At 36.6% G+C, this 17,872-nt stretch overlaps 2 protein-coding genes across 2 annotated transcripts; both read right to left on the bottom strand.

Moving 5' to 3' along the window:
• Nucleotides 1-2,665: 2,665 nt before the first annotated feature.
• Nucleotides 2,666-3,613, bottom strand: LOC120600629 (olfactory receptor 5B2). The gene has a single exon (XM_039860047.1). The coding sequence runs from the start codon at nucleotides 3,608-3,610 to the stop codon at nucleotides 2,666-2,668; it is 945 nt and encodes a 314-aa protein (XP_039715981.1). The 5' UTR covers nucleotides 3,611-3,613.
• An 8,295-nt stretch (nucleotides 3,614-11,908) lies between these two features.
• Nucleotides 11,909-13,311, bottom strand: LOC120600683 (olfactory receptor 5B12). The gene is made up of 2 exons (XM_039860165.1): nucleotides 13,283-13,311; nucleotides 11,909-12,874 (listed from the first exon to the last, which is right to left on the bottom strand). The coding sequence occupies exons 1-2, from the start codon at nucleotides 13,298-13,300 to the stop codon at nucleotides 11,909-11,911; spliced, it is 984 nt and encodes a 327-aa protein (XP_039716099.1). The 5' UTR covers nucleotides 13,301-13,311.
• Nucleotides 13,312-17,872: the final 4,561 nt, after the last annotated feature.

The raw sequence follows: 17,872 nt of genomic DNA, 5'->3' as shown, positions 1-17,872 counted from the left end.
TTCTGACATATGAGTAGGTGAAGCTTCAGCTTATCCCAGTCCCAGCTCTGACTGCAAGCACATGAGACCTCAAGCAAAAACTGCCCAGCTGAGTCCAGTCAACTCCTAGGACTGTCAGAGATAACAGTAAAATGATGGTTATTATGTTAAGTCCCTACACTTTGAGGTGATTGGTTATACAGCAATATGTAACCAAACAGTTGTTTTGTTTCATAGGATAGAGCGATTTATATTACACCCGGTGTTGCTTTAACATTTTACAGTGAATGACATTTTAGGAAGAAAAAAAGTTTGGTTTTTTTTTTAATTTTTTATTTTAAAGAAAACAAATTGTCTTGCCTATTAAAACTATTAAACTCACATGGTGCCAGAATCTTCTCAGTTATATAAACATCGATTGAGCAGATCTGTAATTTTCTTTTTATTCTGGTTTCCTCTAGCCCATTTCTGATATAATAAGAGCCATCGGGGTTAGATTCAAGTTGTTTAATTTAAGTCGGTTGCCATCTTTGCGTGCCTGTCCTGGTCCTTTATTATTTCCAGCCGGTAGGCTCCATAGGAGGCTATATCCATTCTAAGGTGTGGCTCCCACTGCAGTGAGTAATGGGGGAGCTTTACCAGGCTCTGAGTCTGGCCCTGGGACTAAAAGGATGAATAATTCACAGTCTACGGTGTCAATGCCATCAAAACCTAACGAGAGAATCTGACATAAAAATACTTTTAAGTGATTTTTAAGACTGGATAAGCAAAGACAATATTTAGTCAATAATTAATGTCATTAGATTTAGAAAGCATAAAGATTTTGTGCAAAGCACAGTCAACTGAATTTTGTGTTACTCTTATTCTTCTGTGTTAACCATACTTGAGAAAAGCCAACTTGTAGTTTTGTGAATAAAGTAACAGAAACCCCTACACTTACTAAGTGTAAGTAACACAAATGCAAGAGAAATGAATAGAAAAACAAACAAACAAAATCCATACATTAGAAGTATAACTTGTAAAACCTAATGTATAGTGTCAGCAACAAACAATCAGAACAAACAATCAGAGATTCATGGACATGGACAATAGACTAGTGGTTACCAGAGGGCAGAGGGGGAGGGGGAAAGGGGGAGGTAGACGGAGTAAAAGGGGTCAAATATGTGGTGACAGAAAGAAATCTAATCATGGACGGTGAACACAATGCACGCAATATATATATATGCCTTACTGTTGAATTGTACACTGAAAACTTACTGGATTTCATTAACCAATGTCACCATAAAAAAAAAAAAAGATGATTCATAGTATATGTCATCAGGGAAATGCAAATTAAAACAACAATAAGATACCACTACACACCTATTAAAATGTCCAAAATCCAGAACACTGACAACACCAAGTGCTGGCGAGGATGTGGAACAGGAATTCTCATTCACTGCTGGTGGAAATGCAAAATGGAACAGCCACTTTCGAAGACAATTTGGAGGTTTCTTGAAAAACTATCCATACTCTTACCATAAAATCCAGCAATCATCTTCCTTGGTTTTTACCCAAATGAGTTAAAAATTTATGTCCATACAAAAATCTGCACATGAATGTTTCAATAACATTCATACATTTATTCATTACATTTATTCATAATTGCCCAAACTGGAAGCAACCAAGATTTTTTTCATTAGATTAATAGGTAAATAAACTGCATACAATTATTCAGCACTAAAAAGAAATGAGCTATCAAGACATGAAAAGACATGGAGGAACTTTAAATACATATTATTACATGAAAGAAACCAATATGAAAAGGCTACATATTGTATGATTCCAACAATATGACATTCTGGTAAAGGAAAAACTATGGAGACAGCAAAAGGATCAGTAGTTGCCAGGGGTTTTGGAAGAGAGAGATGACGAGGCAGAGCACAGAGGATTTTTAGGGCAGTGAAAATATTCTGTATGACATTATAATGATGGATTTAATTTATTATACATTGATCTAAATCCATAGTATGTACAATACTAAGAGAAAACTCAAAGGTAAGCTATGAAATTAGAGTAATTATTTTATCTTTTTGAAAATTGTAATGGGAACATGTTGATTCTACAAAACGACTCAGTCAAGACAGAAATATTAACTCTTTTAAGATGTGATATTTATGTTTCTCAATAAAATGTGCCAAAAGGTACATAGTTTCATTCAAAAATACATGACCTTTTTCTCCTATTCAGAATCTTAGAACAGTTATTCAAAATAAAAAGAAATAGTTATGGTTAGATTCAACTTTATATTTGATATCTCAGCTACTCAAATTATTTTTATTAAAAATTAGCAACACTTCATTTACCTCTGATGAATTTCCCACTGTGATAAGTGTGAGCCTACGTGGGGCACGTCCACATGCCCTTGTTCATGGGCTTGTTTGTGCTCCTGTTCGACATGTTAATGTCATTAATAACATTTGACAAGCAGGTCCCCAAGTTTTTAATGCTTCCCCTTAGCCATCCTCATTCAGGTATTATACTTCTGCATATGTTTTCTTGTTACTAGACAAAGACTTTTGAAAAGACAAGGATGTCATCTCAGGAATTTAAATGCAGTGTGGGTCTGCATTTACAGTAAAAAGTAATTTACTGCATGTGGAAAGTTTGAGAGGAATTAAACAAGGTTATTGTGCATAATGAAAGATTAAAATCTCAATCCTAGAGAAAAAGTTGCCTTCTCAATCACCTTCTTGAATGCACTCTTGACCTCTTTGTTCCTCAGGCTGTAGACCAGGGGGTTCAGCGTAGGGATGACCATAGAATAGAACACAGCGGCTACTTTGTCTGTGTCCATGGAATGGCTGGAGCTGGGCTGCAAATACATGAAGATGACTGTTCCATAGAAGATGGAGACCACAGTGAGGTGGGAAGCACAGGTAGACAGAGCCTTCTGGTGCCCCTTCGCTGAGTGCATCTTCAAGATGCTTACACATATTAAGAGATAGGAAATCAATATGATCAGAAGGGCAAAAAAGACATTAAAACTCGACATAAAAACAAGAACCACCTCGCTAATGTGCTTATTTGAGCAAGAGAGAGCCATGACTGCTGGAACATCACAGAAAAAATGATTGATCACGTTGGACTTACAAAAGAAAAGGCTGAATATGTCCCCGACATGGAAGATGGCATTCAGGAAACCACAGACATAGGAGCCTATGGCCAGACGTGCACACACATCTATAGTCATGGTGGTGGTGTAATGCAGAGGTTTGCACACTGCTGCGTAGCGGTCATAGGCCATTGATGCCAGAAGGTAATTTTCCACAGTGGCAAAGGCTACAAAAAAGAACATCTGAGCAGCACATGCATTGTAGGAGATGACTTTGTCACCTATAAGTAACCCAGCCATGACTTTGGGAGTGACAGCTGAGGAGTAACCAAAGTCCACCAGAGATAGGTTACTGAGAAAAAAGTACATGGGAGTATGGAGACGAGAGTCCAGCAGAATCAACACGATCATCCCCAGGTTCCCGACCACATTGATGAGGTAAATGAGAGTGAACATGATGAAGAGGGGGATCCGTAGTCCTGGGACACTGGTCAGTCCTAGGAGGATGAACTGTGTCACTTCTGTCCTGTTCTCCATCAGTGTTATTTGGGAATTATGAGATGTCCTGTAGCAGTGAAAAATCAAGAGAAAAAGTGACTCACGAAAAAGAAATTGTAGTGAAATTGAAATTTATAAATGCCATGTGCATTATTTCATTAATAATTTGTACTTCAGAATTATCTTGGTCTAATGTTACGAGCTTTACACATACGTGTGTGTGCACAATGAGTAATATTATTATTTTATTTTACCATTAAAATTTAAGGATTTTAGAAGTCATGTGATATTCTACAACTATATCACTAGTATGAAGAAGATTCAAGATGCAAGATTCAAACCCAGTTTCAACCTAATCAAATTCGGTGTGCTTTTAGCCACCTCTCCGTCAGCGTATTTAAAGATGACAGTTATGACAAGGATAAGAGTATGGAGAAAAGATTAAACTACAGTTTGATCTTGCTAATTTATTTAGTTCCTTTTGTACTTTAAAGAATGGTCACTTTACACCTATGCTTTTTTGTAAACCTCCAGTAGAAGATCAACTGATGGTGAACAAGATGAAATTACCGCCTACTCCATCAGAGCATCATTGATTTCATTTTTTATTCATCTTCTTCAGGGAAGCAGCAGGATATTTCATAAGTATCACTAAACTCCCTACAAATGGAAATTTAGACATTTATACTCCAGCCCCAACTCACTATTTTAGAAAAAATATGTTCAAAACATGTTTTTCTGCTTGAATAACTCATAGTATGTGTCCCTTCCCTGTTGTTTTGGCATGAATTATGCTTTTCACTAATAGTGTATATGGAATATAGTAGCTTACCTTGCTCCTTGAAGAGAAGGGGCAGTCAGTCCTGAATAGTGAGTGCGAAATCAGAAATTCAGTCATAAAATAATGGGTAAATAAAACTATATTTTAGGTAGTTATCAAAAGGTTTCAAGTTCCCTAAGACAGGAAAAGATAGAGGAAAAAACGCTAACAAGGACCCACTAACCTAGGCTCCAAGTTTATGAATCCACCATGAATTCTTGCTGTATCCTTAGAGAATCCACCATGAATTCTTGCTGTATCCTTAGAGAAACCCCTTACCTTTTCCTTTTGTTTTTCTTTAAAATAATATGAAATTACTTCTCCTACATAATTTACGGGATTGTGTTTGTAAATAGCAAATAAAGGGAGGTCTATAAAACAACTTGGTAAAGGGTGACCATTTTAAAATCACTCAATATAATTTTTATCTTGGGGTGATTTTCTTGGCCATGGTTCAATGTTAACTCATCTGAATTAACATTCAGATGAATATGTGATGATCAAAGGACTCAGCATGCAGTCTGGTCCCTCTAAAATGATGTCATGTGGAGTGTTGTTAGTATTTCAGAGGCCAAGGCAAGGGAACCAGGAGTGAATTATAGAGACACGGAGCTCTCAGGGAATGCACCCCATGAGAGCACTCACAGCTCCTCATCCCTCCTTCTTAGGGAAGAAGCTATTAAATTGTCTAAGAGGACCCAGCTGCACATATTGAATGTACATACATATTTTGGTATTACTTGTTATTTCTCTCTTTTCATTTTTTAATGCATAATTTACAAACAGTAACATCCACACATATGTGTGCGTAGTTCCAAGAATTAGGTCAAATGTGCGTGGTTATGTAACTACAGCTACAATCGAGATCCAGAAGACGACCATCACATAAACAAACCCTGAGGTTCTTTGTGGTTCACTCTTTCTCCCACCTGCTGCGCCTGGAAACCACTTAACTATTTTATGTGCATAACTGCCTTTACAGGAACTTCCTGGACTGGGATTCTAGTGCATTTAGTCCAGGAGTCTTGCTTCTTACACTCAGTATAATGCGTTTAAGATCCATCAATGTCGTTACCTTAACCAGTAATGGAATCTTTGTTTTTTTCTTTCTTTCTTTCTTTCTTTTTTTTTTTAACTATTATTCCATTTTATTGACATTACGGATTTCTTATCCATTCCTCAATTAAGGGACATTAGGGTGGTTCTAGCGTTTGGTGATTTTGAATAAAGCTGGTCTAAAATATACCTAAAGGGTTTTCTGTGAACATAGGCTTTGATTTCATTTGGGTAAATACCTGTGAGAAGGATTGCTTGGTCAGAAGGTAAATATGAGCTTCATTGAAAAAGAAATTGCCAAACCGTTTTCTGAATTCTATTATGTTGTCCCCACCAGTAACGCATACCAGTTGCTTCATAACTTTCCCAGCAGTTGGTATTTTAATGTTTAAAAAATATTTTAAATCTCGTTTCCTTTCTTGCTCTTTTGCAAAGATGTCTCAAAAAAAATCTCAGAAATTTTTTTTTTAACCTCCGCATTTGCCTTACCGACACAGTTCTGGCCTAGGAGTGTTTTTCTCCAACAAAGGAACAAGATCCACACTTTTATCTGTACACTTGCGTTTGAACGCACACTCCCAAGGAGACATCACACCTCACTAAATGCAGAAAGTTTTGTGGTTACAAATGCATTCCATGCACTCAGATGGCTTAGCTCCAACTTCAAGTTATTCAACTCCTCAAAACTTCAACTCGTAAGGAGGGAGACTATACTATCATGTAATTTTCATAGGATTGATAAGAAAATGATCATATAACATATACACAAAACAGAGTGCAATTTTTAGCACACATCATATGTTCCATAAGATTACATGTTGATTGATCAAAAATTGATATGGCATTTTTCACAAATATATTGGTGCTCAAACATTCCATCTGCTTCCCCCACATGTGACTGCCCCATTGCAGCTCAGCAGAGTCTTATTAGTTCTAAACAATGGACTTTGGGAAAAATTGATTACCTGCCATTTCTGGGTGGGTTGAAACACAGGCACAACACTCTGATTGTCTCTTCTGCCACGGAGACCAGGGGAGGCTTCACGTTCCAGAAGGTGCAGCTATGGATGGCGAAGCTTTCATTACCTGGTGTCTTTCAGTGACCACATAGAGAGAGAGGATGCTCTCCTTCCCAGGACAAGCTGTGTGGTGGACATGCAGTGGCGTAGTGAGAAACAAATCTATGAGAGGCTAAATAATGGCTTGAAGCTATCAGTTCATAATATCTTTAACCTTTAAATAATGATGGCTATGAGCTGAATTGTGTCCCCTGCCCTCAAATTCACAAGTTGAAGCCTTAACCCATTAATATCATTGTTTTGGAGATAGGAACGAAATGGAGAGAATTAGGTTACATGAAGTCATAGAATGGGGCCCTAATCCAATAGAGCTGGTGCCCCAGAAGAAGAGGAAGAGATATTAGAGCTGTTTCTCTCCATCATGTAGGGACACAGTGAAAAGGTGACAATCTGCAAGTCAGAAAGAGTCTTCACCAGGAACTGAGTTGTCCAGCACAGGGGTCTTGGAATTTCTAGACTCCAGAACTGTGAGAAAAGAAATTTCTGTTGTTAAGTCAATCAGTCTGCGGTGTTTTGTTATGACAGCCCAGACCGACTAATACAGTAACCTTATGTGGCAAAGACCTTACAGTTGTGATTAATTAACAGTATGGATATGGAAGATCAGCCCAGATTATTCACTGAGACCTCAAAGCAATAGCCAATGTCTTTATAAGAGAGAAGCAGGAAAAATGGCAGAGAAGAGAGTTCCTCATAACACAAAAAAGCAAGCAGAAAGTTTCAGAATCCATTTTGTCAGAACTCTGGAAAATAGTCAAAGGTTTACATGACTACACAAACACTGAATCATGAAAATGGTGACTTAACTATAGAGTTTAGGGAAATAGCTGACCAACCAGTAACTGACATAAAGTCAAAGGAACAGACACTTCTGGGATCTCACATATCGAAGCATACGTGATTTACAAAGCAGTTTAGAAACTCACCCGTTGAACAAGTGCAACCCACAACAAGCAACACAACCAAACCCTAGGAGGGGGAAGAATGGGATTCCCAGAATCATTGCACTGTAACATTTAAAAATGCAGTTTTCAATGAAAAACTAAAAGACACGAAAAAAGAAAACATGAAAGTATGTCCCATTCAGACACACAAAAAGAAAAAGAAGTTAACAGAAACTGTCCCTGAAGGAGAAACACATTAGACTTAATAGTCACAGATTTTAAATCAACTGTCTTAATTATGCTCAAAGAGCTTAAGGAAATACTGATAAAGAATTAAAGGAACCCAGAGAATGATTTTTTTTCATAAAATAGCAGCTATTAAATAAGAAATAGAAATTATAAATGGAACCAGGTAGATTTGGAGCTGAAAAGTACAAATGAAATTAAAAATTCACTAGAGTGTTTCAATAGATTTGAGCAGGAAGAAGTAATGAGTCGATCTGAAGATAAGTCAATAAATGTAGTCCAATCTGAGGAACATAAATTTTTAAAAAATTATAACTTAAAAGTGCCTAAGAAACCTGTTGGACACTATTAATTATACCAAGATATGCATAAAGGGAATGCCAGAATGAGAGAAGAGAAAAAGGTCAGAAAAGACATTTTAAGAAACATGGCCCAAAACTTGTCAAATTTTGAAAATGACCATATGTGTGGAAATTAAAGAACACACTCTTACACAAGTAATGGGTTTAAGAAGACATCAAAAGTGGAATAGAAAATACTTTAAGACAAATGAAAATACTACATATCAAAATTTTGAGTTAACAAAACCAGTGCTCATAGAGAAATTTAAGGCTGCAAGTCTTTATTTTAAAAATGAAGAAAGATCTCAAATCAGTAACTTAACTTTCAAACTTAAGGAAATAGAGAAAGGAGTACATGCTAAACCCAACACTAGAAAAAGAAAGAAAATAATAAAAATTAGAGAGAAGTGAAATGAACAATAGAAAAAACAACGAAGCCAAAGCTTATTCTCTGAAAAGTTCAACAAAAATGACAAACCTTTATAGACTATGAAGAAAAAAGAAAAGACTCAAATTACTAAAATGAGAAATGAAAGTGGGGACATTAACACAAGCCTTACAGAAATAAAAATATTATAATAGAATACTATTAACAACCATACGACCAATAATATATAACCCAGATGAAATACACGATTTTTAAGAAATACATAGATTATGAATACTGAGTCAAAATATGAAAATAGGAAGTCTGAGCAGTCATATAACAAAATAAGAAAATGAATCAATCATAGCTTTTCAATAACGACAGGAAAAGACGGCTTCACTGATGCATTCTAAAAACATTTAAATAAAAATACATACCAATTTTTCTCAAACTCTTCCAAAAAATAGAATAAGTGAGAACATCTCCTAAGTCATTCTATGAGGTCACCTATGCTTTACATCTGTATAATTTGAAGAAAATAATTATTGCCATAATGATAATGCAAGGCAATATCTTTTTCATTTCATTACATTACTCATCTGTTTCTCATTGTTACAGGGCCTTGCATTTCCACGGAGAACAGTGTGGAGGTGATGGAGTTTATCCTAGAGAGGATGAAGAGCATCTCAGAACTGCAGGTCTCCGTCTCTGTTATGCTCATCATCATTTCCCTCGGTAATTTATTTGTACTTTTTCCTCAGTAACTTCCTTCTGGTGGATTTTGGCTACTTCTCCACGGTCACTCACAAAGAAGTGGCTGGTCCTTATAGGAGACAAAGTTATATCAAATGACATATATGCTGCTCAGAAATTCACTGCTGCCATCTTTGCCACAGTGGAGAGTTACCCTTTGGCCTGAATGGCCTATGACATCTGTGCAGCAGTATGTGAACTTCTACAAAACAACCACCATCATGACAAGTGTGAGGGTGTGTTGTCAGACTATAGAATCCTATGTCGGTGGTTTTCTGAATGCCTATGTCCACACTGGGGTCATGCTCATGTCTCTGTCTCTATGACCAGTTTGGCACAACATGACATGCCACTGGAGATGTTACCTTGATCTCTTAAACAAGATGATCACTTATCTTTTGCCAGTTTCTTCCATAGAATGTACCTTGTAACCCTTCTGCATATTCTTTACTTTAGAAGCAAGTCACTAAGTTCAGTCTACACTCAAGGTAGAAGGGATTACACTTCACTTCCTAGGGGAGGTCTATATATAGTATTTAAATTTTTTCCTGTAAGGAAGATATATATATATATATATATATATATATATTATACACACACACACACACACACACACACACGCATCACAAAAACCAAACCAAGACTCTGAAACAGAGTCAAGGATGCTAATGATAGATATCTTCATGGAGTACAGTAAGGAACACAAAGGAGTCAATGGCCAATTCTACTTGGACCAGCAATCAGAAAAGGCTCATGAAGAAAAAGGTGGTTGAAATGAGGTTTAAAAAATGAAAAACAACCAAATGTTCTTTAGGCAGACGGTGTAAAGAAAATAGTACAAGCAATCAGAGTCATAAAACAGTCACTTTTCAAATGTATGAATTCTGAAAACAGTAATAACATTTAAATTTTTTCCTTCAACAAATAGATATTTGACATAATAAGGACTGAATAGTCTGCTTTCAAAATTAATTTATTAAACATCTAATTTTTAAATGATGCATTCAATCAGTCTATACATTTATTGAGTCCTAACTCCAATCAAGCCCGGAAAAGCCATGGAAAAACGATACTGACAAGATCTTATCCTCATAGAATTTACAGCTTTATGGGATAGAGATACAAGGAAACAACTAAATGCAGAATAATTTATAAATATTATTAGCACTATGAAAATGATCAGGGATTTGCAATAGATACTAACAGAGGAGGGAGAGAGATACTTAAACTAGGTATATAGCATTGAGAATGCAAGAAAAGGACACTAATGTCTTCATGCAGATAAAATCTAACTATCTTCATGCAAATAAAATCTAAATGACATGCTGCTGAATAGGATACAAAGAGTAAGGAAAAGAGAGCTCAAGAATGACTCCACGTCTCTGAGTTAGTGTTACTGTCATTTACAGATACAGCAATAACTAAAGGAGAAACATGTTTAGAAGCAGAGAGAGACAGAGAGAGAGAGAGAGAGAGAGAGAGAATTAGTTCTGTTAGATTTGGTGTATTGGAGATGTGCCTGGTCCTCAAGCAAAGAAACCTGGATTCCATGCATTAAATTAATTAAACAAATGTTTATTGAATATTTACTATGGCTCAGGCCCTGTTTTAGGATCTGTGGATAGGAAATAGTTGAACATCCATATTTTCCTTAAGCTTATGTTAAAGAGGAAAGAGATTGATAATAAACAAAATAAATAACTAAATATATACAGATAGTAAAGAGTTTAAAGAAGAAAAAATCAACAGCCTTTTGAAAGAGACTCTAAAAGGAAAGCAGTTGAATACATTTCAAGGGCCACAGTGATTGATAATGAATGAAAACAGATAGCTTTATCACCTCAATTGAGTTTAATAACATACCAATGAATGTGGAGTTGCATTGTGGGAGTCAGGCTACCTGGGCTCTCCTCATAAGTTTCCACTTGAGAGTTGTACAATCTGAGCAAGTCCCTCAACATCGATGCATATATGAGTACAATATCACTGGAATGGATATTACAGCACATGAGAGCCTGGTGTGGGGATCGTTACCAAAAAAAATAATGAATGGACGCTCATGGAAAGTTGGAAGATGCACTTGATATGAACAGCAGAGTTCACGAAGTCTCAGACATGAGAGTAGTCAGTTGAGGACACATTTTTCTTATTCATAGAATAAAGGTAACAACTTAGATCATCTTTAATGTTTCTTCCAGATCTAAATTTGATTACACCAACTTTTTTTTTGTCAAGGGCATGACCTTCTTACTTGAATTATAGTGCACAGTTCCTTCCACGATTCTGAACCTGGTTGGTGATGAGAGTCAAGGCAAAGGGGAGAAATGCTCACTTTAAACGCTTGTGATTCTAGTGTCAGTTCGACTCTACCAAAACAGTGAGGCTACAGTTATTTTTTCTCTAATGGAAATATAAGATAACTTCAACTTATCACTTTTTTCTCAGTACAAACTCTTGGAATGAAAGCATCATACTCTGAGAGAGCTGGCCTGGAAATATTATGTAAGAAAGCTGGTCCAGCCTCTGGAAGATGAAAGACCGTGTGAAGCGGCGGTAGAGAGTGGCCAGAATCCACATGCAGAAATGTGAGTAAGGCCATTTTGAACCTTTCAGCCCAGCTGACCAGGCAGAAGACATGCAACCTCATGAGTGAGCCCATGTGAAAGCAGCGGAGCCTTAGAATCATGAGCAATAAAAGCTGTTGTTTTAAGCCACTAAGTCTTGTGGTAGTTTGTTGCATAAAATAGACAACTGATTAACTATACAGATTGTGTAACTTCTCTAATTAAAGCTATGTGCTGAGCAGCACCTTCATTTTGTTAGTGGTTTTTCTGAAAGCATTATTAACCTCTCTGTTTCTTAGACTATAGACAATAGGGTTCAACATGGGGACTATTATTGTGTAGAATACAGATGCCATTTGGTCATTGTCCATAGAATGACTAGAACTGGGTTGTAGGTACATGAAGATTACAGTTCCATAGAACATGGTTATGGCAGTGAGGTGAGAAGCACAAGTAGAGAAGGCTTTCTTCCGCCCCTCTGCTGAGCGCATCCTCAGGATGGCAATGAATATGAACAGGTAGGAGGTCAAGATAACTACAAAGGCAAACAGGACATTGGAAGTTGCTAAGGCAAAAAGCACAATTTCATTTATGTAGATATCAGAACAGGAGAGAGCCAGGATTGGGAGGATATCACAGAAAAAGTGATGGACTACATTGGAATGGCAGAAAGAGAGGCAGAAGGTAAATCCAGTGTGGATGGCAGATATGACAAAACTCCAGATGTAGCATCCTATGGCCATTCGAGCACACACGCTGGTGGTCACAATGGTGGTGTAATGTAAGGGTTTACACACCGCTGCATGACGATCATAAGCCATGACAGCTAGTAGGAAACAGTCTGTACTGGCAAAAGCCACAAAGAAGAACATCTGAGCAACACAGCCCCCATAGGAGATGACTTTATCCCCTGTGAGGAATCCAGCCATCACTTTGGGAGTAACAGCCGAGGAGTAAACACAGTCCACCAGGGAGAGGTTACTGAGGAAGAAATACATGGGCGTGTGAAGACGAGCGTCCAGCAGAATTAACGTGATCATCCCAAGATTTCCCACGAGAGTGATGAGATAGATGAGAGTGAATGTTATGAAGAGGGGGACTTGCAGCTCTGGGGTGTCACTCAGTCCCAAGAGTCTAAACTCCTTTACTTCGGTGCTATTCTCCATGGAGGCCATTTTGAAATTGTGTTTCATCTGTCAATACAAGGGAAGCAAAATGAATAAATTACTTTTATGCATGGGGAATGACTTATAGCACACCCATGTCACTCAAATGATGTGAGCACACCATGATTCCATTACCAATGCAGGGTTCCCAGTAATCCTGAGACTGGCTCCTTCTGACATTCATTTTCAATTTGTAAGGGTTTGTACATATTTGTGAGTTCCTGACCCTACTCCAGTATTCCAAATGGCCTTCTCTTCAAAAATATCTATTGCTTGTTTTCATTTGGGTTGAAGGTTTGTGCTTTCTCTGTAAATAACTCTATAATTCTTGAGCCAGATAACACTCATATTAACTGAACATTTCCCACGTGCCAGGTAGTCTGAGAAGAATAGATATAGCTCATTAATCTCCCAGCCGTCCTATTATGCAGTTACCTGAGAAATATGATGCATCACTGGTTTTCTGGATGTGAAGTACTGTGAATTATAAGATTATCATCCAAGCAATTGTCATTCATCTTAGAAAGGATAGTTTCTCTTTCATTCCTCAGAGATAACTGTCTCCCTTAAAAGATATGCCAAAAAAAGTGTAAAAATCTCAAAACTCTGATGACCCAAGCACTGTACTGTACTGCCTCTATGCCTTGCGTCCTCCTCTTGAGGGGAGAGAATGGAGGAAGATGCTCATCCTCATTTTATCCCCTTGGAAAAGCAGCATACATCTTTCTGAGCTTTAATTTTTTTATCCAAAAAATAATGTGGACAACTTATTTCCTACTTTTAGTGTGTCACAAGATTCTTACGGTAATGTAAAAAGGTGCTTTGAAAACAATGCAAGTCTATAGAGAGGCAGTATATTGTGGAGGTAAAGAATATGGGGTGACCCGTATGCCTTCGTTCTGGAATTTCCACTTGCTAGGTGGGCAACCTTGGGCAAGTCAACACATTTTTGTGCCCCAGTTTAAAACAGATGATAATAATAGCACCTCACAATGCTGTTAAGAGAATTTAATAAGTTGGTATATTTAAATCACTCGGGATAGTCCTTAATACATGGTTAGCACGCAATAAATCGTAAGTTTTACTGTAATTTTTTATTTTGCTATTATTAAATAAATATTATTATTATTATTAATAGCAGTTGTAGTTGTATGTAAGATTGTTTTAAAAAATTAACAAAATAAATCCAACAAAATTATTGGAGCCACATTACTAAAGAAACTTATGTAGGTTAGTGACCTCAGAGCTTCCATTCAAATTTGTTTAAATAAACATACTATTTTTTACAAATATTAACTACAGAAAATGGGGACTGAACTCTAGGGTACTACCAGATAACAAAATTTGAGATGCTATTTTTCATGGCATGGTTTCTGCAAGAGGAATCTATCGAAGGTCGTACCCATTATTTCACCGAACTGTATAGTCTCATTATCAAATAGCCTCCATGATTTTCAGAGTCCAGGCTAAATACTTGGTCAAGCCTGATAAGGTCTTCAACAAAGGATCTCTAATGCCAGAATTATTCCATCTCAAGTGTTCTTTGTAATCGTGAGCATGTCCTGTTATCTCTATCTTTAAAATGTATCCCAGATTCATTCACTCATCACCACCTCTAGTGCTACCACTCCAGGCCAAGCCATCATTTAGGTCATGCCTGGTAAGAACTGAGCCCCAGAATCGGTCACTGAGTACATCTGGGAAAGGAAACCTGAGGCAAGATGCAGATAGGGGAGCTGAGAAATGGTGGAGCTAAGAAGTAGGTATTGAAGGATGTTGAAGTTTCTCTTTTCCACTAGGCAGTAAATGTGTCCTGTAGACCACATCTTTTTAATCCTAACAATAATATCAGCAACGTAATGGGTAGCTGTGTTGCCCTTCATGCCAGGTACTATTGTCCTAGTTTATTCTGATTCAAACCCCTAATAGTCTGAATCCAAGCCCGAATACTAATAGAAACAATGCATAACATTGACAATGTATTATGCTGCCTTAAGTTTTTTCTGTATGACCCAATGTACCTAATATATAACTGAGCACATAATAGATAATAATTAAGGAGACTAAACGATTAAATAATTTCATAACTGTAAGTCAGTCTGTGGTAATGAAAAGTGCTTGACATTTAGGACCAGACACAATATTTGAATTTCAGCTTTTTCACTTAATAGTTTGAACATGATTTCAAAATTCTCTAAAGGCCTTTTTTTTTTTTCCAAAATGACAAAATGGAGATAATAACTTCTTTACACTTATTGGGGAAACTTTATTTGACTTACATGGTTACATATCCATCGCATCCTAGATTGCACCTTGAAAAAGCCTTGATTTATTTATCTTTGTATTCATGTGCCTAGCACAGTGCATGGCGCATATTACACAGTCAATGAATTTTTGTTGGATGAATGAACTAGTGAAGAAATCATTGCTATTTCCATACAAAAGTAGCTCTGTAGAGAGAAATTTGCAATGAGAGATCAAACATCTCCAATTATAAATGCTCTGAGACTCTAGATGAAGAATCTAAAGGGAACAGAATTCACATGCATTTCATTGATACTTTCATCAGAATATATTTATACATAATAATCTACATTTATTCAATATAGTTAATGTCAATAGTTTTCTTAAAATTTCCCTTAGGATATGCTCAGTAAAACATACTTAAATCAGAAGAGAAATGTATCTATTGAAATATAACAAAGAATAATATTTCATAAAACTCCTTTTTGTTGAATCAATAAATTTTTTACATTTACCAAATCTTCAACAAATAAACCCTCCATAAATTTGTTTTGAGTAATCTGAGTCTTGGAGAATTAATTTACCACAAATTGTTGTATAACACTATCTCACAATTATTAGTAATAATTCCTAACACCTACAGCATTTAATATGCACAAATATTTTTCAAAGTTTTTTAAATATTTGGGCTCATTTAAGATAGAAAAGAATAGAAAGCAAAAATGCATTGAAAATGAAAAAATAAGTAGGGCTTTCTGAAAGTTTTTCTGGTGTGTGTGTGTGTGTGTATATGTGTGTGTGCGTTTGTGTTTGCATGCTGAGTGACAATGTAAATCATACCTTTACTGTGGATTCCTTGTTCAAAAAAGTCTAAAATCTTTGATCAGGAGCCTCTGAAAAGTCTGTATAAATTAACACATGAGACTAGGCTTTAATAATATAGAACCGTGAACTTCAGAATGTGTTCAGTGAACAGGCTCAATAAATAATTCATTTAGTGATTCATTCTCTCATTCATTTATTTGTTCACTTGTTGTGTTGACAAACATTTGCTTGGTGCCTATCATTTACTGAGTGCTTTCTTAAGCACAGGAATTTTAAATAATGAGAAAAATACCATCCTCTGTTATTTGAAAAAAATCACCATTTTTTCCTAATTCGTTGAGATTGTCGTAACATCTGGACTCTAGCTAAACAACATGGAAGCATGAGAGTATTAAAACTTGAGATATTAGACATGAAAAATCCATGGGAAGATGTTGCCCTTGTAACTTAACATAATACATCGAACACCACGATCTCAACAGACCATAGGAGTGAGCTGGAAATTTACCTTGCTCTACAAGGAAAGCGACACAACTTCATTTATGATCTTCAAATTATTAGTCCCTCTCAAAAAGAAAGACAAGGTTCCATCGAAGTCCTTACTTAAAGTCTGGTTGCAAAGATTTAAGTTTCCTAGAAGCTGGAAAATGTAAGGAAAAGGTAATTATTAGGTGAAGATTATAAAATATTCTTTAATCTGTCACACAGGGATGCTGTTGGGAGGACAAATAGGAGACATGCACTCTGTAAAGGGCTGAGCAACTCCAAGAAAAGGTCATTGTACTCATCGTGGACGACGCTCAGCTTAGGGGTTTATCCCTGACCATCGTTGCAGGCTCAGAGTGATATGCCAGTGAAATAAGTCCACTTAGTAAAATGAACAACCTTTTACATTAAGATCAATAAAAGAACACCAAAAGTCCTTCGGCATACAGACTGGTCCCTATAAAATGATGTCGGATAGAGTCATGTTGGGCCGTTAGAGGTTAATGACTGGGAACCAGAGGGATTTATGCATACGTGAAGTTGTCAGGGGACTAGGTACCCAAGAGAGCAGACATAGTCTCTCACTCCAGTCATTTAGAGAAGAAGCAATTAAACTGTAGAGACTTATAGCTTGTGAAGGCATAGCACTGATGTACTTACATGACTCGGGGTTATTTCTCCTTCACAGTGCAGACGTCTTCAACAGAAGACATTCAGACGTAGCTTTCCTGATGACCGTCAGGCAGAATCATGAGAGGTATAATAGAAATCAGGCTGAGATGTTATAAAAGTTGTGTTGCCCCATGGTGACATGACTTCCTGAAATTCATGTGAGGAAGGTTACACGTTATGTAATCCCTGTGCACTTCGGTTCCCTCCTTTTTTAAAGGAAATGATGATAGTGCCTACTTCACATGGTTGTTATGAGGAGCATATAAATTAATATTTATCAGTCTTTAAAACAGAGAGTGGAACATTGTAAACTCTCATCAAACACTATAAAACAATTATGAAGTCTCACTTTTTTATTTTATTAAATTGGGGGGACATTAGTTAAGAAAATTATATAGGTTTCAAGTGTATAATTTTATAATACATTATCTGTAATATTGCATTGTGTGGTCACCACCCAAAGTCCAATCTCTTTTTGTCAACATATGTTTGACACTCTTTATCCTTTTCTATGTACCCTCACCCCGTATCCCTCTGGTAACCAATATACTGTTGTCTGTATCCATGAGTTTTTGTTTTTGTCTTGTTTGTTTGTTGCTTTCAGTTTTATATTCCACATGTGAGTCAAATCATATGGTTCTCAACTTTTTCTGTTGGACTTATTTCGCTTAGCATTATATTCTCAAGATCCATCTATGTTGTAGCAAATGGCAGTATTTCATCTTTTTATGGCTGACTACTATTCCATTGTATATATGTACCACGTCTTCTTTATCTAATCATCTACTGAAGGACACC

This window comes from Pteropus medius, unplaced genomic scaffold (assembly GCF_902729225.1).
Source record: "Pteropus medius unplaced genomic scaffold, Ma_sr-lr_union100, whole genome shotgun sequence".
In the NCBI taxonomy this organism is placed as follows: Eukaryota; Metazoa; Chordata; class Mammalia; order Chiroptera; family Pteropodidae; genus Pteropus; species Pteropus medius.
The sequence above is the reverse complement of the archived record's forward strand: the minus strand, read 5'-3'. Positions and strand labels throughout refer to the sequence as shown.

Excerpts from the sequence above, each read along its gene's own strand:
- LOC120600629 (XM_039860047.1), bottom strand. The coding sequence starts at position 3,610 with ATGGAGAACAGGACAGAAGTGACACAGTTCATCCTCCTAGGACTGACC.